The sequence below is a fragment of the Trematomus bernacchii genome, unplaced genomic scaffold, assembly GCF_902827165.1.
Source record: "Trematomus bernacchii unplaced genomic scaffold, fTreBer1.1, whole genome shotgun sequence".
Classification (NCBI taxonomy): domain Eukaryota; kingdom Metazoa; phylum Chordata; class Actinopteri; order Perciformes; family Nototheniidae; genus Trematomus; species Trematomus bernacchii.
The window spans coordinates 7,312,894-7,337,132 of NW_022987342.1; the positions used below are offsets into that span (position 1 = coordinate 7,312,894).

Here is a 24,239-nt window from a genome sequence, read left to right on the forward strand (position 1 = left end):
TCGTTTTATAATTTGATACTTAGATTAGGTTACTGATTACTTTTCTTTTTTAAAGGGTAACTGTAACGGAATATATATTTTTAAAGTCACCCTCCCAGCACTGGGGAGTATCGCTTTGCCTATTGAGATGTAGCAGTGTATCACTTCTAGGTAAAACATGTCTATGATGTTCAAGTAAACACATATTTTAACTAGATTTTTGATAGCCACAGAGCTTTGTTCACACGAACACATCTCACTTCTCCTTCTCATATTTGAAGATCCCGCAGCGTGCTACTGTCAGACATTGGGCAGAGATATGATGTTGTGGCTGTTTGTGGCGACATCGACACAGTATGACGTACTTCACAGGTTTCAGTGCTGACATACTCATACACTTTTTATAATCACACATCCTTTCTTTTTTTACTTTATTTATTTGATATATTTTGCTTTATTTTGCCATCACGTTTGACAGGCCCTCTGCTTCCTCCTAGCCAAGAATCTCTCCTCTCTCTCCCCCCTCCCTCCCTCCCAAAAAAAACAATAGATACAGATAATATTCAAAAAATATAAATACATGATAATATGTAATATTCACCCACTTAAACTTTTCTTCAGTGATCAATTCAAAAGAAATCAGTATTCAAAATAGTGAACCACCTGGTCACCGTTACCAGACATAGTGGACAGGATCACTGAGCACACAGAAATATGACATCCACATCAAAGTAAAAGGTGACATATCTAAAGCAGAAATGATGTGTATATACTACAGTTGTTTCTGCTGACAGCCAACATTTAAATAGAAAGAGACAATAATAAGAGTAAGAATGTTTAAAAGGCCTCTCAAGGCCCAAACAAAGGAGAAAATAAATGCAAATGAAATCAAGCTGTGTCATCATCGCTTTTTATTATGGTTAATTACTAACTTAGAACATATAGGTGCAACTTTTAACATAGGTGTTATATTAGGACACTGCAACACGATTTGATTCACCTCCAGTGCTTTTATGCACACCATATGTTTACACTGTTACTCAGAGGTGGGGACTCGAGTCACATGACTTGACTCGAGTCAGACTCGAGTCGCATATTTTTGGACTTGAGACTTGCTTGACTAACATTGATAAAAGACTTGACTTGACTTTGACTTGGTATTCATGACTTGAGACTTGACTTAAGCTTGAGACAGATGACTTGAAAGGACTTGACTGTTTAAAATTAAATATTTGCGTTTGTTTTTGTAGTGAGATATTACGTTTAGTTTTTTTGAAAAACGTGATTGGGTGATTATAGCGCCGTGCGCGCAAACCTGGCAACCCACTAGACGGCAGGTACAGTAGGAGCGTCAGTTAACATGGCAGCGGCTAGAGTTACTCCACAAATAGTGAAGTTTGGATTCAAGGATTATGTTGTCGATGACGCTAATAAGAAGAGAACAGCGGTATGCAGGGTCTGCAGCATAAAGATCAGTGACACGACCACCACAACATCCAACTTCATTCGTCACTACAAAAAAACCCACAGAGAAAGGTGCGTGAATGTGTTGTGTTAGCTAGGAAGCTAACGTTAAGTTTAAGCTACGTTAGACTTGGTTTCAAATCGATTAAGCAAAGAGAAGACAAAACGGTAAATGAACACTAGAACCGCCAAGGGATTCATTTTGACTAACCCTGATACTGACGGGCTGTCAGGAGAGGGGGAGAGAGAGAGGAAAAGAGATGCCTCGTTTATTTCCCCTGTGTTATCAGAAGTTACTGTAAACTGTTGAATCATGTAGTTCATCTACTTTTAGTAGTTTGTTTAAATGTTTTAATTATGTTGTTGTTGTTTGTAGAAGTGCATCATTCCTTGATTTATTGTAAAAATGAATCTGAACTTTTTTATCTGTTATGATGATAAACTGAAGCAATTTCAAAATTAACCCAATTAAGTGAGTTTTAAATCGTCCTACTTAGTTTATAAGGAAATGATGAAGAGGAACAAATTAAATTATTTGAAAATGATATCTATGTAGGTGCTGACGCTGTTGGCGGTTCTAGTGTTAACAGACATTTAAATTAAATATGTGTAATGGCAAATGCCATATATGATTTTCTTACCTGGAATTCTGCCTTTTTGAACAGACTCTTTGACTGAGTCCTAGCTATATTGTCTGCAGTTCTAGGGTTAATATGAATCTAATATGATTGTCATCGGTCTAAATTAGATTTCAAATGATTAACTGTGTATGTAATGAAGATCATAGTGTGGGTTGAATCCATTTTCATAACCACTGTCTTTTAACTGATTTAAATGCGGAAACTGGGCTTATTCATCAGAATTTCGTATGACTTGACTTGACTTGCTTGACCTGAGCAATGACTTGACTTGACTTGCTTGACTCTCACCACAGTGACTTGGGACTTGCTTGATACTTGTAGGTCAAGACTTGAGACTTGCTCATGACTTGCACATGTAGGACTTACTCCCACCTCTGCTGTTACTATATACACATGTTCTTTCGGCAAAATTATATTAAACGTAGATTTATGGTGATGAATATTAATATAAGGGGCATTTCAAGTAGTGTTGTACTTCTTTTAATTTCACTGATTCCTAGGCTGAAGTCGAATAGTCCATTTAGCTTAGGAACCTTCCTAACGGAGTGAAATGACCCGGAAGTCCCTCAGTGGCAGCCATGATAAGTGCCGTTCGAATTCTCTAGATCAGGGGTCTCCAACCTTTCTTCATCTGAGAGCTACTTTCAAAAAATGAAAGTGGCCAAGAGCTACTTGCATCACATCGCTTACATTTATTCACATAGCCCTCATCAGTTGAATTAAGCTATACTTTTGTACACGTGTGAAATTGCAATAACTAAAGCTTATCACAAATCTTAACTTCACATCAAGGTCCAAGAAAACGAAGATTTCTCACATATTATTATGGCCCACATAATAAGTACATCACTGAACATTCACATAAATGTCCTTAATCACCACCTTACAAGCATGTCACTCTTTTGTTAGTGAGATGAATGGCACTGCATGGAGTCCACCATACAGGTGTATGCTGGACCCACTTAGGTTCACTCTAATAGAGTCATTTAAATGTTCATCAGTCAGTATTGTTCTGTATTTAGATTTCATGACATTCATGTCAGAAAAAGCTGCTTCACAAAGGTATGTAGAACAGAACCAAATAAAGCAGACATTTTCAGTGCTGCTTGGTGAATGTTCTATAGTTTTCTGGGTCTACAAGGCTCCAGAAATGTTGTGAGTTTTGCTGAGACTTAAGCTGAACATTATTTTGGAGATCTCCACAGGATTGACACTGAACAGTTGTTCAGCCATCTTTTTCTTCTTCTTCTTCGTCTTGACATTAAATTATAAACCATAATAAATCAATTGTATAGGTCTAGCCTCCCTATATCTGTGTGTGAAAATGGTTCCATCCTCAAAAACAAAAAACGAATACTTCTGCAGTCTAGCTGCAGCTTCTAGCAACGGTCTTCTGTTAAAAAAAAAAGACACTGAATGTCTTGAATGTGGCATCACACACAGGACTTGAGTCTGAACACAGCAGACAACAGGAGTATTTAAAAAAAAAAAAAAAATAGTGCATGTGGGTGCACACTTACATTCTCTGTCTTACTGTTACATAAATCCCATGAATGTATGAGATTAAGTTAGCTTCATCATATCTCAATCAGTGATTAAGTGAATAATAAAGTTTCTATCGGGTCACTATCAGCCTGTCACTCATTATTTTCAGGGAGGGGGCGGGGTTTGGAGGAACAGAGGAGACGGTGATCGCGGAAGCTTTCCTCCTGCCTTCACAAACTTTACACAAGTATTTATCAACTGAAAATAGCAAGAGGACATTCATACTCTGCAATCCAAGACTTGATTACATCCACCAAAAACTTGACATGACGATAACGAGTGTTTTTCAAAAAACACAAATCCCTCCCTGTGTGTCTCTGAGCCGCAGCGACAGGGCCTGATTCAGAGCGGGTCATTCTGCTGTTGGTTCTGGACTGGTGCTGGTGGAGAAAGCAGACTGCTCCGTGTGTGTTGTCGCTGTGGTGCTGTCACGTCTGTTCCTTGATCTCTGCGTCACCGACCATTTGATATTCGTGTGACAGAAAAAATTCTAAAATAAAAAAACTTTATTGTCCACCCGCGGCCGAAAAATCAATAAGCAACCATACGCTATCATCGATAATCGAGCAGCGAGCTACTGAAAAGCTGCCCGCGAGCTACCGGTAGCTCGCGGGCAGCTTTTCAGTAGCTCGCCGCGATCGACGTGTTGGAGAGCCCTGCTCTAGATGATAGGAAAGGAGGTTTCAAACTTCCTTTATAACCTCCTTTAGCTTAGGAACCACTGGACCTCCCTTGATGAAAGGAGAGGAGAAAATGCTGCCCCACAATGCCTTGCAACCGCAGCATTTGCCGCCACACAACAGTCGGCCGTTCACGGAAACAACCGATTATGACCGAGAAATGATATCATGAACGTTACGGTGCTTATTAAGCATTTTAAAACGTATGTGGTAAGTTGCCAAAGTGCTTTGTTTTGAACTTTCATCAGTATTATAATCAAAAAGAGAAATTTGTTTTTGAATTTGTTTCTCTGTTGTCCCCGTTCATAAAGCATAAAACAACAGCATCAGAGCGTGGTGCAGAGTCTCTAGATGAGTTTACAGTAGTCCCTCGTTCTTATTATACATCCATGTTGTAGTCCGCTGTATAGAAAACGTATTGTAACCCTAGTTATATAAGCACAGGCGGAGCCCTCTACTGGACTCTATGGGTACTACCTTATCCCACGTGCATTCTCCCACTGAGACTGCTATAGACGTAGCCGGCCCAGGGCGGGCCTACCTGAATGCGCGCGCATCACACCGTATAAAAGGAGGCCTCGCCTCCTGACTATCATCCTATACTTCTCTTCAGCGAGCGGAATAGGACAGACAGTGCCCTGAGACAGTAACCCCCCGTTATATGTCTCACAGGCTCCGCCCTCTACTGGACTCTATGGGTACAGTGGGTGGAGCCCTGATGTATACGCGCACTGTCGTCCAACACCATTCCACCCTACTGCCCCTGAACGGCTTTTCTGGTCAGCAGCTGCTGCCCCACATTCTCCCTTAACTCGGTTGTGACCGAGGATAAGTCTGGGCTGCGGCTGACAGAGCACACCCTGCTGCGCTTACCTCGCAGAAAGTGTGCTCAAAAAAGCCCATAGACGGGTGGGGAGAGTCCCCTCGGCCCCGTATGGGCTTACTACGCACCTGCCTTCCTGAATCCCTAAGGATCACAGGGAGAGCGCCAGCGCCCATGCTTCACACTCAAGCACTGACCCCGTGCAGAGTGTGAGAGGACTAAAAATGTGGGGGGGCAGCCCCTCCGCCCCATAACGGGCCAGCGCGCCCCCTTGCCTATCCCGGGACCCTCAGAGGGCCCAGGAAAGGCGCATCACGTCCGGGGAGGGGGTCAGATGCCAACTGACCCACAATCCCCCCCCCTACAAATCCTGTGTTGCCCCAGCAAGCACAGACGAGGAGAAAGAGCCAGACATGTCCAAGAGATTAAACCTTATAAAGGGGCCTGGCGTCGACCAAGACGCCGCTGTGCATATATCCTCCACACTGTTGAATAAGGCTGTTGACACAGATACAGCCCGTGTGGAGTGTGCACGAATCCCCGTGGGGCAGGCTCTCCCTGCCTGTCCGTAGGCATGTGCAATGCACTCGCAGAGCCAGCCTGCCAGGCGTTTCTTGGACAGAGCTTTCCCGATCACCCCGCCCCCGAAGCACACGAACAGCTGTTCGGTGCGTCTAAGGGCAGCCGTGCCCTCCACATAACATGCTAGCGCACGCACCGGGCAAAGGAGGTGCAGTTTAGCCTCCCTGGCCCCCCATGGGGGGGAGACTAAAAGCCCCTAACTGAATAGCCCTCGACCTGAACGCACTCCTTAGGTCTTTAGGCACAAAGGAGGGGTTCGGTCTCAGTGTCGCGCCGCTCCGGTCACCCCGAACTAGTAAACAACTCGGGTGCACCGACAGAGCAGTTAACTCGGACACTCTTTTGGCTGTCGTTAAGGCAAGAAGCAAAGCTGTTTTCCACGACAATGCATTCAGAGAGGAGAGCTCCAGAGGCTCAATGGTCCCGAGGCCAGAGCCTCGAGCACTAGGGGCAGGTCCCACTGCGGGGTGGAGACGTGCACTACAGGGCGCAGTCTCCTAACCCCCTGTAAAAACCGCGACATCAGTGGTTGATTAAAGGCTGACCTGCCACCAATATCCCTCATGACAGGACGAGATGGCTGCTGCATACACTTTCACTGTGGAATGTGCCAGCCCTCTGTCCACCAGTAAGTGTAAGAAGGATAAAATAGAGCCCAACTCACAAGATAGGGGCTCTATTCCCCGCTCCTCACACCAATGCTGGAATCTCAGCCACTTTGGCCTGTAACAGGCTGTGGTGGATTCTGCTCTAGCTGCCTGGATAGACTGAATAACGCTGTCAGACAATCCACCCTGTCTCAGCCTGTCCCTCTCAGGAGCCAAGCCTGAAGAGGACGGCCCAGAGTGGGTAACGCCCCGATTGCACCTGCCCCTTGAGACATCGCCCCCCAGAACTGGGGGATCGCCCAGGGCTTGCCCACCTTCATCTGTGTCATTTCTGAGTACCACGGAGCCCCGAGGCGATTCGGTGCCACCAGAATGACTGCCAGACGTTCGCGCCTCACTCTCCCCAGGAGAGGGAGAATGAGACGCAGCGGTGGAAAGGCGTATAGCAGCTTCCTTGGCCATGGCTCGTGTGCAAACGCGTCCACCCCCAAGGGCGGGTCGTCGCTCAGGGCCATGGAGAACCACAGGGCACAGTGGCTGTTGCGCCGGCTGGCGAACAGGTCCACTTCTGCTCTCCCGAACTGGGCCCAGATCTGCTTCACCACCTCCGGGTGAAGCACTTGCCTGGCAGGGGGCCGCCCCTCGACATGAGGTCGGCCCCTCTGTTCTCCAGTCCCGGGACATGGAGGGCTCTCAGAGATAACACCACCTCTGAGGCCCATAACCACAGCTCCTCCGCTGTGGTCAACAAGGAGGCGGAGCGGACTCCGCCCTGCCTGTTGATATAAGCCACTGTGGTGCTGTTGTCGCTCCTGACCATTACATGTCTCCCCTGAATTAGGGGCATGAAATGCCGGAGGACTAACACTACTGCCCGTAGCTCTAGGAGGTTGCTGTGTCGAAACTCTGTCAGAGCCCAGCGCCCACCTATAGCCCTCTTCAGGCAGGTCCCTCCCCATCCTGTTCCGGACGCGTCCGTGAACACTGTGATGTAGGAGGTCACCCGTCCCAGTGGAGACCCCCTCCGGAGGTGGTCCGGAGACCCCCAAAACCGGAGGTTGCCCTCCACTGAGGGGGGGAGGGATGGTCACCAGCCGTCGTTTGTGCCACCAAACGCAGGCTGGAGAACCACCTCTGCAGGCGGCGCATATGTAGTAACCCCAGCGGGACCACCATGTGAGCAGCCGCCATGAGACCCAGAGTCTGCATGACAGTTAAAGCTGTCACTGTTGCCCCCTGTCGCAGCCTGTGCACCGCCCTGAGAAGGGGCGCACGTCTGCTCTCTGACAGGGTGGCACGCAGCGCGTCTGCATCGAGCACCACACCCAAATACAACGCCTGTTGGCGAGGTATGGGGGTGCTCTTTTTCCAATCGATCGCAAAACCTAATTTGGTTAGGTGTGTGATCAACTGTGCTGTGCAAAACATTGCCTGTTCCCGGGACCCAGCCATGACTATGAGGTCGTCTATGTAAAATAAAACTCTCATGCCGTGTGCGCGCAGCGGTTGAGGCGCTGTGGCCACACATTTGCTGAATGTGCGTGGGGATAGGGAATAACCGAACGGCAGCCTGTTGTATTCATAGGCTATTCCCTGGAAGGCAAAACGCAGATACTTTCTGTGCTCTGGAACAATTTCCACATGAAAGTACGCGTCGATGGTGGTGAACCAATCGCCTGGCTGCACAAGCCCTAGTAACTGTTTCACAGTTAACATGTGGAATTTCCTGCTGGAAATATGACGATTCAGGCCCCGGAGGTCTAGAATAGGTCTGAATTCCCCTGTTTTCCTGAGAACCAGGAAATACATGGAATAAAGACCCTTCTCTCTGTGCTGAGGATGCACAACAGACACAGCCTGTTTCTGCACCAGAGCCTGAATCTCTGCTGAGAGGAAACCCATCTCCTCCTGGGAAGACAGATTTACCTCTCGCATGCCCATAAAAGGAGGTGGGATGCTGCAAACTGGAGTGAATAGCCCCGTTTCAGCGTCCTGTCCATCCACCTTGTCAGTCCACAGCTGAGTTTCCATTCCCCAGTAAAATAGCGGTATGCAACGTGTGTGTGAAGCAGAAATCCTGCAGCTCCACCCGCTGTGCGGTGAGCGGAGCGAAACACACAAGAGTTAGACCTAACACACTTAGCTATTTTATCTACCTCTGGAACAAGCTAAACTAGTTATAAATATGTTTATTCTTCACTGTCGGCCTCACACATTACTGGATCAGCGAGCTGCATGAGACGATACTGACGGGCTGTCAGGAGAGGGAGAGCGGGGGAGAGAGAGGGGGAGAGAGAGAGGGAGAGAGAGAGGGAGAGAGAGAGGGAGGGAGAGAGAGGAAAAGAGAGCGCTTGCTCATTTCTCCCGTGTTATTATCCAAAGTGAATGTAAACTTGAATAATATACATAATTTGAATGTAATAATTAAGTTGATTGTTGTTTGTGGAAGCTCCAGTGAATGAGCCCCATTAACTGAGTTTTGAACATCACTTTAAATGGAAGATTTAAAGTGATGTTTAAATCTTCCATTTAGGCCCCGCCCACTCGATCGGATCGGCGATCGGTATCGGCAGATACTGATTCTGGCGATCGGCCCCAAAATTGGCGATCGGAGCATCCCTAGTAAACAGCATTATTTGGAGTCTTAGCTTCAGGCATAGAATGTTTTCTAACAGAAAAACGTCGGCCATAATGTCCCTGTACCCGCACCGCACTATAACAGTGCTGCCTGCGGTTTATCACTCTCATCTGCGCACTCCCACTAGCCTCCTCCCTAACGGGAGCTATAGCTGGGGCGGCGAGTGGGGAATTTGTACAGTCATCAACATGTGCAAGTGTATTGTGGAAACAAAGGACACTCAGACTTGGATACAGATCAACACCATCTTTATTTGAAAAGTTTTGACAGGGATCTGGGCATTAAACAGGGAGTCAACTCCGCGAAGATGGAGCTCCCCACCCGGGTGCTCTGCTGTTGCGGAGCCTGCCTCGGTCGGGCAGTCCTTCCCCGTGACTGCCGGTATGCCGGTGCCACGGGGTGGGCCGTAGAGGTGGAGGGCGCCGCAGCTACGGGACCCCCGTGCCGGCGCCTCTCCCTCCGCTTCACTGTCGCACTACGCTCCCTCCCCTGCATGGCAACGCGAGGGGGGCACATAGCGGGGCCTGAGGAGGAGCCAGCGATAGCATGCGGCTAAGCTGGACTCTCTCCTCCTCTAGGCGGCTGAAGCGCTGGGTGACCGAGGAGACCGACCCAAGAGCCCCTCCGTGGACACGGGGGCTCCGAGGAGATCTTCTCGGTCCTTCTTAGATAGGGCCGTGAGCCCTAGCCACACATGACGAGACGCCACTGTGGCCAGGGAAATCATCCGCCCTACTGCGGTTGCCACGCCATAAATCAGATTACTCATCTGACTAACAGCGCGGTCCGAATCATCGCTCTCGTCCTGAGACGGGAGGGCGGGGGCGTCTGCCTGAGGGGTGATCAGGAAGACGCCAACACGCCAAGATTATTGGCCGCATCCGCCATCTGCGTACCGAGCTTGAACAACTTATCCAGATATTCCAGGTGTCTCGGTCCCGGGGCAGCGGGGGCAGAGGACGTTTACCCTCCGCCCAACCAGCCGCGGAAGCAAATGGGCCGCCAGGCTCTCATCGAGGGGGGGGGCACACCTGGACATGTCGTGTCCGAGCGATCCACCACCTTAACGATACCCGCCATGGCGGCTATCGGGGCCTTCGTTTTAAATGGCTGCTGCCATGTCGCCTCCACACACCGCCATACCTCTGGCAGCTGGGGCGAAACGAAGGTCGGCTGCGCCGGACGCACCGGGCCGTAAATCTCAGGCGGTTTACAGGCCTCGGTGGCAGCGGTGGGGGGAGCGGTAAGCCTACACGCTCCGCCACCAGAGTCATCACTGCCGGGAAATCGATCCGTGCAGACCTGAGAGTTGGACCTCCTGTCAGCAAGGCGTCCTCCTCGTCCCCCATCGGAAGAACCCGGACGACGTCACCTCGCTCCCCGAATCGCCTACGTCCACGACGCCGAGCTCCAGATCCACCGACTCCTCCTGCGGGGTAGCCCTCACCAGGAAGTGCTGCCCACGATGCTCTCGTGTGAGCCGCGGGATCATCTGGCAGTCTGGGCATGTCAGCGTCGGGCCCATATTACCCACCGCGTGGTCAGGCCCCAAGGACGTGAAGCAGAAGGGTAATTAGATTCGGGCATTTCGGGCAGGTCCTACACTTTAAGGCCCTGACACACCAGGCCGATATCGGCCGTCTTTGGTTGTCTGGCGATAACACGTTCCTTGTCGCCCAAAGTCAATTTGGTGTGTCCCGAACCCTCGGCCGTGACACGCCTTATTTGGCCTTTCACGGTCGACACCCGGCCGATTCAACATGTTGAATCGGCCGGGTGTCGGACACAAGCTATCGGGCCAAGAAAACACTCTGATAAGCTGTTCAGCTAGCAAATGAGAAGCGAAACGGAAGTGAGGGACGTAAACAAACGATTTAAGGCACAGGACAGCAGCTAAACACCAGCAGGGGATACTTAAAGACATCAAACATAGCCCTCAAATGTCCTCTCTTACCTCCCACACATAGCAGGGACATATCTGATATCGGCGGGAGCGTCCACGGCTGTCCTCTGCTGAGAGCTCCGTGATTTTTTTGGTCAAGTCCGGTTTTTCATCTCATCGGTTTATTTGTCAGTATAAAGTTGTAGGATTAGTCTCAAGTACCTCAACATTGTCCTTAAGTACAGTGTCTAAGTAAATGAGATAGTGTCTACTGCTGTTCATTTACCTATTGTGAGTCGCCTCGGATAAAAGCATCACATGGAAATGTAAATTTAGCAAGAAGTGGCCATTATTACATTACATACATTACTACATTGCTGACTCAATAAACTACACACCCGCCAGAACACTGCGATCATCAGATGCAGGTCTATTAACTGTGATTTTATAGTATGTCTGCACTTTATGTGCTCATTTCATCATGCATGTATTTTTATATTCTAAAACATGTTTTCGATGGACGAGAGTGAAAATGGAACGCACACGCTATTTGCTGTTTGTTTATATCATAGTCTGTTCTTCTTCTCTTTCTTCCGGTTGTTGCCTATTTTGAATGACGAATACACACTACCACCGCCTGCTGGTAAGGACAGTTATTGCCACTCACGCGTGCGCAGTTCGTACGTGCTCGGCTGAAGTCTTTGCGGTGTGTTCCAGTGCGACACATGGCCAAGACGCAGGAGAACTCGTCGATGGAACTGTCGGTGTCGGTGTCGGCGAGTTCTCTGGTGACGGCCTGGTGTGTCAGGGCCTTTACTCTCTCTTTCTCAATCGTCTCGAAGCTCGTGGAATCACTTCCGCTGCTGAAGAGAAAAAGGATGATAGTCAGGAGGCGAGGCCTCCTTTTATACGGTGTGATGCGCGCGCATTCAGGTAGGCCCGCCCTGGGCCGGCTACGTCTATAGAAGTCTCAGTGGGAGAATGCACGCGGGATAAGGTAGTACCCATAGAGTCCAGTAGAGGGCGGAGCCTGTGAGACATATAACTGTAGTTTCCATAGTTTCCCCACAGCAGCAGACGCACATTTACGACGTCCGCTGGCGCATCATAAACACGTTGGATAGTGAAAGTGCAGTCGGATTCTCTAAAGTACCACAGTCTCTTCTCCTAAGTCCTTTTGAATTCTCCTATCCACTATCCCTTAACCCCATGACGTTTCACACAGAGGTCAAGGAATAGACGATAGGGTTAGAACTTACAGTAGGAGCTGATTTTTGGACTATCCGACCGCAACCCTATTCCCCTTCTGGTCCCTTTTATCTGACCATTCTTTTCAAGGGGTTGACATGAGCTCATGTGATTGGTCAAGAAGCTTTTCCCTCTTAAAGGTAGAGTAGGTAAGAATGGAGAAACCAGCTCGAGCGCGCTAGAATTTGAAAGTACGCAGCCGAAAAAAATCTGCCCCTTCCTTCAGACTTCCTTACAGAGCCCCTCCTCCAACACACACGGACGCCACATTACCAATGAGGGCACGAGATAAGTTTGTGCATGAGATGGAAGGCTGACAGGCAGGTAGGCCAGCCAGTTATTTTAGCCGGGCCGGCTCAGATGATTGGTCGTGCTTTTTACAGCGCCACGGCTTCCACAGATGACATTGTTTTTAATGTATTTATTGTCAAAGCATTTAATGTATTCATTGCTATCGGGATGTTAAGAGCATTCCATGGAATATAACAAAAAGTGTTTCTGAAGTGAATTACCTACCCTACCTTTAATATAAAATGCATTAATATTATTATTATTATTATTATTATTATTATTATTATTATTAATGGGCCACCAATGCCTTGTCAGTTAGATCGTTTTTCAGTCAGATTAAGGCTAAATGTGCAGCCTCCACAAACATACTGCCTGTTTATGACCATGACTTACAGTATCTATCAATCAATCAATCAATACATTTTATTTGTCAGCTGAAATCAAGTTGGTACATTTCCATGAAATAGTATCCCACCAGTTCATTCAGTTCACCTTTTGGGACACACAGTCTGTCCAGAACATGATGCCAAATGTCTGTTGCTCTATTTGACTACGCACATGTACTGTAAGGCCATGACATAATGTGTCTCTTACTACTGTAAAGAGAATTATATTAGGTTTCAGTGTCTTCTTTCTTTTTCATTTCTGTGTGTCTTTGCTTTTGCTATTTTTGTAATAATCTGCCTCTTTGCATGGCTTTCATTTTAATATAGTTCTAGTTATTTATACATGCCACCGTTCTTGTCTCTGCATTTTGGTTGCTACCCCATGTTGCCAATTAGATATAATGATACTGAGGACTCAAATTAAATTATATTTAGTAGAATAACTGTTTTGTATTGACTTTTCTTGTAGCCTCTTTATTGTGTTAATAATGATATATTTTGAACTCTAACTATCTGTTTCTCTTCCTTGTATTTGGGGTTCTGTTTCTCCCACTCAAACACAATTCATGACTCTCTAAGTTTAGTATTCGGCCTTTCTTTAAAAAAATACTTTTTATTTCAATACACTGGTGAACATAAAGTAAAAGTTAAGTTATTATGTTATTATGTTTCTATCCTGTGACAGACAGTCTTTAAGGCCTACAACTCTCAGAAAAGGAAGCTCACCGTGCCGCAGCACAATATCTTCCTTCTTATGGTTCAAATGTAGTGTCAATAGAAAACAGACAAGTTTTTGAGACGAATAGGACTGTTTTGTAAGCCTCCTAATTCATTAACAAAATGTTTCATTGTTCTTTTGGCCCTAAACTCTTAGGTTCTCCTCCTGCAGTCCCCAAGACAAGCAAGCTAGGAACCTTATAACTTGGGAATGTAAATGTGTGTTACTGTTAGTGTGGTAGCAGGAGACCCCTCCAATGCAATTAACGGTTGGATATAGAAAGGCTTGGAGAGTAACGGATTACATAATCAGGATACAAAGAAGCAGTGGCGGCCGGCCTATAGGGGCGCTAGGGGCGCCGCCCCCCCCTCTTCCCACATTAAAAATATATATATATATATATATATATATATATATATATATTTAAAAAATATATATTTAAAAATAAAAAAATTAATTTAATAAACAAGGTAAATATTATATAATTGGTATCAGTAAAATGTATAATCTACAATAAAATCTCGTTTAAAATTGTGTTACGATGTCTAAAGTTACTGATAAGTCACATGTTTCCTGCCTGGCCTTGCCCGTGTATCATTACTCCCTCTCGTCTGGGCGCTATGCACAGCGCTCAGACGAGAGTGCAGCAAGTGCAGCAGAAACCAACTGTTGCTATCTTTAAACTATGACGCCGAAACATAATTTCAGCCAATCAGCGTCGTCAAATCTGATGGTCACAGGGCTCCTACTGTACGTGAGCGCCCGGTGCAGTCTGTGAGTTGTTTGGACTCGTATCCAAGGAGACAAAACAGGAAGCTGTCATACACTCTGGAAGCTACCATTAGCAGCTAATGAAAACTCAGTTTTTGACATAAAAATGGAATTATGGATTATCAATCATTTTTCAAAGTGACAGACACATTGGATTAACCTATGGATTAACCTTCAGCTGCGTTTTTGTCGTTTTTGATCAGAATTGTTATTCTGCAAAAGGTGAGCATATCTCCATGTTTTGCTACCTAAAGCTACGTCGTGTGATGTCTGTATTTGCTTCCCCTGTCGCGAGTTCTGATCGCTCAGTGATGATACTTATATTTCTAGAATCTGTGGAATCTCAGCTTGTAAGCTTGTTTGTGCATATCCGATAAGTATATCGATTGATTTATACCTAGAGTGCGTTAGCATTTTTTCGCTCAGGGCTCATTTAGACGCTTCTTGTGAGACTTGTGTTTTGTTTCGGTAAACATGGTTCATATCATCAGTTAGATGTGTTTCCTCTGAGTAGGACACATGAATAGTTTATTACATTTTAAGAAGCTCTGAGACACAGTTTCGTGGGAAAAAAACGGGGGGAAAAAGCCCCTTAACAGGTTAAATGGGAATTAAATCAGTGTTCCCAAAGCCCCGGTGTTCTGCAGTTTGTGTGGGCCTACTGTACTGTTGCACAGTTTATGCTGTAGAAACTATGTCCAGGACAAGGAAGTTTTTGAAGATTCATAGCTAACCACACTGAAGTTATGGAGGTATTGATCAGTCTTCTCATATTTTTAAGCCTCAAATTGTCCTTCCCCCCCCCCCTCTAACATCACCAGAAGTCATCATTTAAGGGGTCTTTTCTCAAAAGAAATTACCGGGGGAGCATCTACCCGGACCCCCCTAGTATTGTTTGATCACCATTTCCACAGCCCCACCTAAAATATTTTCCACCAGCCGCCACTGCAAAGAAGGTAACTGTATTCCCTTACGGTAACATACAAAAATATGTAATCAGATTACTGTTACTTTTAAAAAAATGGGGGATTACTAGCAGGATTACAATGTTACAAAGACACTAAAAAGATCGTATAGTGTCTGTTGTAAAATGATCAGATGTCTTCTCTGTAAACTGTACTGTTCTGTAGGCTCATACTTTAAGTGTGAATCTATACGCCTACTGCCTGAATCTGCTTTATGGTTTTCACTTTCTTTGGTTCATTTGATCTGTTTTTAATTCAGTTGGTCAACCTATGTTCACAAAATAATGTGTGTGAGCTTAACTGTGTGTATTAAACTAAAACGGAGCATTTTCTGTCAGAGCAGATTTTATTTCTGCTTTTTTAAACTGTATGTGCTCATGTGTTTCATTGTTGGTGACGTATAGGCTACTGTTTTACCTGCGGAAACTTCGTTTTATATTTTGATACTTAGATTAGGTTACTGATTATTTTCTTTTTTAAAGGGTAACTGTAACGGAATATATATTTTTAAAGTCACCCTCCCAGCACTGGGGAGTATCGCTTTGCCTATTGAGATGTAGCAGTGTATCACTTCTAGGTAAAACATGTCTATGATGTTCAAGTAAACACATATTTTAACTAGATTTTTGATAGCCACAGAGCTTTGTTCACACGAACACATCTCACTTCTCCTTCTCATATTTGAAGATCCCGCAGCGTGCTACTGTCAGAGATTGGGCAGAGATATGATATTGTGGCTGTTTGGGTCGACATCGACACAGTATGACGTACTTCTCAGGTTTCAGTGCTGACATACTCATACACTTTTTATAATCACACATCCTTTCTTTTTTTACTTTATTTATTTGATATATTTTGCTTTATTTTGCCATCACGTTTGACAGGCCCTCTGCTTCCTCCTAGCCAGGAATCTCTCCTCTCTCCCCTCCCTCCCTCCCTCCCAAAAAAAACAATAGATACAAATAATATTCAAAAAATATAAATACATGATAATATGTAATATTCACCCACTTAAACTCTTTCCTGATTTACAAAATAAAATAATTGTGGATGTGTTTTTCTTCAGTGATCAATTCAAAAGAAATCAGTATTCAAAATAGTGAACCACCTGGTCACCGTTACCAGACATAGTGGACAGGATCACTGAGCACACAGAAATATGACATCCACATCAAAGTAAAAGGTGACATATCTAAAGCAGAAATGATGTGTATATACTACAGTTGTTTCTGCTGACAGCCAACATTTAAATAGAAAGAGACAATAATAAGAGTAAGAATGTTTAAAAGGCCTCTCAAGGCCCAAACAAAAGAGAAAATAAAAGCAAATGAAATCAAGCTGTGTCATCATCGCTTTTTATTATGGTTAATTACTAACTTAGAACATATAGGTGCAACTTTTAACATAGGTGTTATATTAGGACACTGCAACACGATTTGATTCACCTCCAGTGCTTTTATGCACACCATATGTTTACACTGTTACAATATACACATGTTCTTTCGCCAAAATTATATTAAACGTAGATTTATGGTGATGAATATTAATATAAGGGGCATTTCAAGTAGTGTTGTACTTCTTTTAATTTCACTGATTCCTATTCCCCTTCTGGTCCCTTTTATCTGACCATTCTTTTCAAGGGGTTGACATGAGCTTATGTGATTGGTCAAGAAGCTTTTCCTTCTGAAAGGTAGAGTAGGTAAGAATGGAGAAACCAGCTCGAGTGCGCTAGAATTTGAAAGTACGCAGCCGGAAAAAATCTGCCGCTTCCTTCAGACTTCCTTACAGAGCCCCTCCTCCAACACACACGGACGCCACATGACCAATGAGGGCACGAGATAAGTTTGTGCACGAGATGGAAGGCTGACAGGCAGGTAGGCCATCCAGTTATTTTAGCCGGGCCGGCTCAGATGATTGGTCGTGCTTTTTACAGCGCCACGGCTTCCACAGATGACATTTTGTTATGTATTTATTGTCAAAGCATTTAATATATTCATTGCTATCAGGATGTTAAGAGCATTCCATGGAATATAACAAAAAGTGTTTCTGAAGTGAATTACCTACCCCACCTTTAATATAAAATGCATTAATATTATTATTATTATTATTATTATTATTATTATTAATAGGCCACCAATGCCTTGTCAGTTAGATCGTTTTTCAGTCAGATTAAGGCTAAATGTGCAGCCTCCACAAACATACTGCCTGTTTATGACCATGACTTACAGTATCTATCAATCAATCAATCAATACATTTTATTTGTCAGCTGAAATCAAGTTGGTACATTTCCATGAAATAGTATCCCACCAGTTCATTCAGTTCACCTTTTGGGACACACAGTCTGTCCAGAACATGATGCCAAATGTCTGTTGCTCTATTTGACTACGCACATGTACTGTAAGGCCATGACATAATGTGTCTCTTACTACTGTAAAGAGAATTATATTAGGTTTCAGTGTCTTCTTTCTTTTTCATTTCTGTGTGTCTTTGCTTTTGCTATTTTTGTAATAATCTGCCTCTTTGCATGGCTTTCATTTTAATATAGTTCTAGTTATTTATACATGCCACCGTTCTTGTCTCTGCATTTTGGTTCCTACCCCATGTTGCCAATTAGATATAATGATACTGAGGACTCAAATTAAATTATATTTAGTAGAATAACTGTTTTGTATTGACTTTTCTTGTACCCTCTTTATTGTGTTAATAATGATATATTTTGAACTCTAACTATCTGTTTCTCTTCCTTGTATTTGGGGTTCTGTTTCTCCCACTCAAACACAATTCATGACTCTCTAAGTTTAGTATTCAGCCTTTCTTTAAAAAAATACTTTTTATTTCAATACACTGGTGAACATAAAGTAAAAGTTAAGTTATTATGTTTCTATTGTATTTGAATTGGTTTACATTTTTGACATACTTTGTAACCAAACAGAGTTTATAAGGTTTGTACATGCTCCTGCATTAATCATCTTTTCAATATTACATGTAAACAACACAAAGTATTTTGGAATGCATAAAATCATGACACCGTTGTTGTCTTTGCTGATGCTTTATTGGCAGATTTAGTAACGATGAAGAAAGAAGCAAAGTAAAAGGTTAGATTATGAAACACAATTATCACACACATATTGGATTACATCTGAGGATTAACATAATTATTTTTGCAAACAAAGATAGGGAAACAGGCTAGAACATCCCAGGTCAAGTGCTGACCTAACCCCGACTACTTCTGCCCCGTGTCTCCAAGCAGGACCCCATTTCTAGAGTAAAAGACCTTGGCCAAGGACGCACTCATAGGGGAGGGTATGTATTCCTGACATTGCTGACCACCAAGACTTGGTGCACACTTTGCTTCGTAGGAGTAGAAGAGGGTACCATCATCAAACATGCAAGAATCTGTCACCACAGCCCCGGCTCGCAAAACAACTGAACACTGGCCTAGCAGATCACTATTCCAGTAACTATCCTCATCATAAACCCTAAACACAAGTGTATTTGCCAAGTTGATATTGATGGGTCCAAATTGAAATTTCTCCGGCCATCTAGGATTGTCATTGTCATCGATGATGGCAGTGCGCTTAGTCTGATCCCCAAATTTCACCTCCACTGAGCCATCTGTCTGAGTCCAGAAATCACCAGACAGCCCATTAGCATAGAGTTTAGAGACCTCCAACGTTGCAAGACCTTTCCCAGCCGGACAGCAGTTTGACCTAAGATTCTGATTACTGTTGCAAACACAAGCACAAGGATCCCTCTTGTTGGTTTTGTGGCCAATCTTACAGGTTTCAGAGCATTGACTCAACACTGCGTTGTTCTTAATGTACTTCTCCACCTCCCGCTTCAGTCCGGCCCTGGCAGGATGATTCTCTGGAAGTATCGTGTGCAGAGGCTTTAAGTTGTATTTGATCACATCAGGTGTGCTTTTCAGTGAGTCAACCCAGCGGTTGTAGACAGAAGGATTTGATTGGCCATTAAAGAGCACATCAGCATCAATTTTGTCTCCACCAACGACCTCTGAGGTACGCTCACTAAACTCGCTACTGAAACTTTGGCTATGGCTGAAAGTTTTCTTCTTACCCTGACAGTTTTTGATCATGCTCTGAATGCTGGCAGTGTTTGCAAAGCTAGCAGAAGCCTCGACTTCCAAGCAGTCTTTTACTTCGGTTGCTGTTAGTCCTTTCATTGATGCCTCGCAGGTCTTGACAGAAGTGGTTGCTTTTATTTTGCCTCCTAGGGACACTTGTGTGATGAAATGTGTACCATATGTGTCAATCAGCTCGTGATATGAAGGATTTGAGTTCACGGCTGATTGAAATGCACGACTCAGTGGAGGTTTGTTTTCCAGTCTATAGCTGTGAACGAAAGAAAGAAAATATTTGTGACAGTGGTTCACAGTCCCATTTCATTCAAATCACTGTTCATGTTGCTTGCCATTTTTGCCAATTATCCAGAACAATATACTTCAGAGCATGTTTCAGTAAAATGACTGACTAGGTACATTTCAGAGTTAAAGCCTAGAGGACGAATATCACTCCACACACTTACCCGTAGAAGCGACAGTCGACAGAATGGCTGAAGAAGGTGTACCGGTCTTTTTTCGACTTCTGGATGGCAAATTTTGATTCTTTGGAGTGGGAACCCCCGACGCCAACACCAAGACCGACTCCAGGGAGTTTAAGGCCAAGTTTCCAGTTATTGGACACCGATGACGTGCTGTCATTGACGAGAGTTTCGACCGAATCGTAGAGTATGCTGGAGACATGTAGATTGCACTTTGGGTAGATTCTCCAGTCGATCACGGTGGCTGGGACCTTCTGTTTCTCTCCGCTCTCTATGCTGTTGCTGTAAAGCCTGCAAGTGCCATTGCCAAGATTCCATGTTTCCATGTCAATGACATAGGCCCCTTTCCGCTCCATTGTGACGATGTCGAAGCCTTCTCCACCCAGATTGTAGCCTGGGACAAATTCAGCCTTTGCACACTCCTGGGGTGTCCCGATGTAGCTTACACCTGCTGACAGACACAGAGGACTCCATAACCCACACAGGAGCAGGAGAGGCCACAGCCTTGCCATCTGTATGGAATAAATAGAAAGGAACATAAGACACTGAATCTGACACAGAAATTGTAAGAAAAAATGATTCCACTCAAACTATTAGATTCATGGGGAGAACTCAGGGGTCTTACCGTGAATGCTGACAGCAAGCTCTGTTCAGTGGCTCAGAATAGATGCCCCAACTTATAGTTTAATGTGGAGGAGGAGTCTTGATTGCCTTTGTGATCTCACAGATATTATATATACAGTATGTGTGCATGTGTGTGCGAGTGTGTTTCTGCATGTGAGCTTGTGACTTGTTGAATGCACTTTAATGAAAGGCACATTTAGTTTTCCTGTCATTAAAAAGGATATATACAATTGGTTGAATCTCACATTTTAGAGCAGGATATTTGAGCATAACATAAATAGATATTGTGAACTTTTTGTCAAACAAGTGCATTATATCCTTATCACGTCTTGTAATGTATTTTTCCAAATATATGTTGACTTAAAAACGCAGTTATCATCCAGCATTCAGTTAGTATACCCATATTAACAAATTCGAAGGGATGTAGGGCCTACTAAGTTTAATTTCATTTTTTTTTCAAATGTTTCACATGATAATGATTATCTGTCTCACCCCCCTAACCCCTATTCTTATTAGCAGAAAATCCTCTCCAAACCCTTCAGGTTTTGAGGCTGATGCTCGGCATCTGGAAGCTTCAGCTCCCTCCACATATTTTCTATAGGATTAAGGTCTGGAGACTGGCTAGGCCCCTCCATCACCTAAATGTGCTTCTTCTTTAGCCCCTCCTGCACTCTATAGGCCGCTACACACCCACCTGAGACCAAAGAATGCGTACCGAATGCGTCCCGACTTTTACGTCAGCTACGTCGCCTGCGTCGGCTACGCCGCCCGCCTACGCCGCCCGCCTACGAACACACCGCAAATACTTCAGTCGACGAGTGGCAATAACTGTCCTTACCAGCAGGCAGCGGTAGTGTGAACAGCCAATCAGAGTGATTGCTTGGGCCGACTTTCTCTGACCTCTGAGGCCGCGGGAGGTGTGAAAAGGTGCCGTAAAGAGACAACGGTGCGGGACACACCAACCTGAGTAGGGCGCCGCGAATGCCCGACTGCCTCTGACGGCCTCTGACTCCCAAAATCGGGTTGGTGTGTAGCCAGCTTTAAAACAAATGCTTTGGCTCAACAAAGAAAATCAACGCAACAGTTTGCATCAATGTTTATTGAGTTATGACAACTTCTAATGAAATTGTGTTAAACCAACAAACTTATTTGAGTTAGGGGAGAAGGCTTTTCCTCTACAATCAGAGGTGTTTTTAATTACCACTTACTTAATAATTGGTAGCATAAACACAAGTTTTTAAGTTGATTACCACATGATTTAAAAGGAATTTTAAGTTGTATGTACTTAATTACCATCATTGTGAACACACGTTTTTAAGTTGACAACCATTTATAAATTAAGTTGCTTCAAATATATTGTATTCAATAGTTTTTTCACAACAAAAATATTAGGCAATTCACTTTTTATTTTGAACTGCAGTTGTTTATTTCAACACATGATGTTTCAATCAGGAGAGACTTCATTTTGTTTGAACATTTATTGGCACATGCCATATGATAAGGAGCATGAACACCTGAAATCACAGCTGACTGCAGGAGAGAGGAGAACCATTTTAAAGTTTGGCTGCAGCACGTTGATTGGCTGCTGGAGAATGAGGTGAAATGTAATAGGTTAAAGAGAACGCCTGTGATGAGCTGATTATATGCAGCTGCGGAGTGAATGTATATACACCCAGTCTACCTGAAAGAACTTGCGCTGAGCTTCATTTAAATCTTGAAAAAAAAGATAAATAACACAAATTTAAATTGCCCCACAAATAATAAATAAACACATTAGCCATATTACCATGGGAAATGGGGACACAGCAAATAAATGCTGCCATCACATCGAAGTTAGAGGCCTTTGCATATTTAAAACCAGTGCCAAATATGTAAAATCTGTAAAGTTTTTGTAAAACTACAGTAACAAACTTTCAATTGCCACCAATCTGCAGATCACACACATCAATTTTACAAAAGATGTAACAAAGATGTTTACACTGCCGACAGTCATTATTTTAAACAGTATGAACACATTTAACGCAGAATGCTTGCTCATTCATTTGTTTCCCTCGACCACGATGGTTGCCATCGTCCGCCTGGGGTGGACCGGTCACTGATGATGGCGATATTCATGTCCTTTTGAAGCACATTAAATAATAGGTTAGCGCATAAGAGATAATGAATTAGGTAATTGCATACTTTTTAAACTGTCACTCTTAGCTAATTCAGAGCCATTATTACCAGCTGCTAAAGCAACGCTGTATTGTTTTCACCTATTGAGTCTGCATGTGTGTGTCATCATGGCAATGTGGTCCTGAAGACACACAGAGGTGGTTTTGAGTACTTTGCCTCGTGTTTAAAAATGCATGTGGACAGATTTTGTCAATCACAACCGTGCAAGTTTTAGTGTACCTTCTCATCTTTTTTGCAGGTTCCATACAATATTTGAACTGGTTAAGTGAAGAGCAGAAGCCACTTTTCAAATTTTACACAATCCATTTCCCATGCCATTGCTGTCAACACCTATCCATGCTGAACGTTGCTAAGATATTATTGATTGGGGTGTGCCCAAAAGTGCAATATGCTTCAAAATGTAATTGACAGTGAGCAGTGCTTTTGTCCTGTGCCCATGGATTTTATTTTATTTCAAGATTTTAAATTACGTCGCTAAACTCCTTGAAAAGGTCCTCTTCCTTTTCTCCAATCTATACAACAAGGCAGCGGATGGCTATAGTTCTCTGCGTACTTCAATTGTATTGTGCTATTTTTGAAAAAGGAAAAAAAGAGAAATGACCTAAATTAATATATTCTGAATGGGTGACTGCCAACAACTTGCATTTCAATGACAACTCTAAATAACGATCCTACCTCAAGAAGCATGTCCTTGATCTGCTTCACCAAGATTTTTTTATAAAATATATAAAAATGTATATCACAATAGTAACCAAAGTATTTTTACACTCACAGTAGCCTCTACTACTTTGTACCCTCTCAGAGAACTATTCACAGTTCAAAGAACTTGTCCAGGCATGTTAAGTGGGAGTGGACTTGAAATCCTTAACTCAAGGTGTAGAACAATTAAGTTATCAAGCCAATTGCATTACTTACTACTTGAATTTAGTTTTAAGTCAATTAACGCAGAAATCCGAGTTTAACTTACACACAATATTAAGTTGATGTAATTACCAACATTATTACGTCAACACAACTTATAAATTAATGTTTGCAACTTAAAATGTTTATCTAAATCAATTAATCCAAATGTGTATCTTGCAACCATGCATTTAATTAAGTGGTGGTAAAAGGTCCCCTGAATGACTTTTTAGAGTGTGTGTTGCCTTGGCCGTATGTTCAGGGTCATTGTCCTGCTGGAAGGCCCATCCATGTCCTGGCTGAGGGAAGGAGGCTATCGGCCAAGATTTTCACGCTACATGGCCCCGTACATCCTCTCCTCGATGCAGTGAGCTGTCCTGTCCCCTGAGCAGGGAAACACCCCCAAAGCAGAATGTTTCCACCTCCATGGTGAGAAGTTGTATCCTTCTCACCAAGCTGCTTTCTGATGGTCTTGTAGCCAATCCCAGCCGTGTGCAGGTCTACAATCTTGTCCCTGAGGTCCTTAGACAGCTCTCTAGCCTTGCCCATGGTAGAGAGGTTGGAATCTGATAGATTGATTATGTGGACAGGTGTCTTTTATACAGGTAACAAGTTGATATTAGGAGTACTTTTTTTAATTAAAGGAAGAGGACTGTAACCCGTCTGTGGGAGCCAGAATTCTTGTTTGTTGCAAGGGGATCAAATACTTATTTCCCACAATTAAATACAAATCAATGTATATCTCTTATATGATGTAC

The 24,239-nt window shown here is 44.0% G+C and overlaps 1 protein-coding gene across 1 annotated transcript; it reads right to left on the minus strand.

Annotated features, from left to right (window-relative positions):
* Positions 1-18,255: 18,255 nt before the first annotated feature.
* Positions 18,256-20,318, minus strand: LOC117482824 (perforin-1-like). The gene is made up of 2 exons (XM_034131041.1): positions 19,768-20,318; positions 18,256-19,574 (listed from the first exon to the last, which is right to left on the minus strand). Exons 1-2 carry the CDS (start codon positions 20,292-20,294, stop codon positions 18,446-18,448), a joined length of 1,656 nt encoding a protein of 551 aa, XP_033986932.1. The 5' UTR covers positions 20,295-20,318; the 3' UTR covers positions 18,256-18,445.
* Between the last annotated feature and the right edge of the window lie 3,921 nt (positions 20,319-24,239).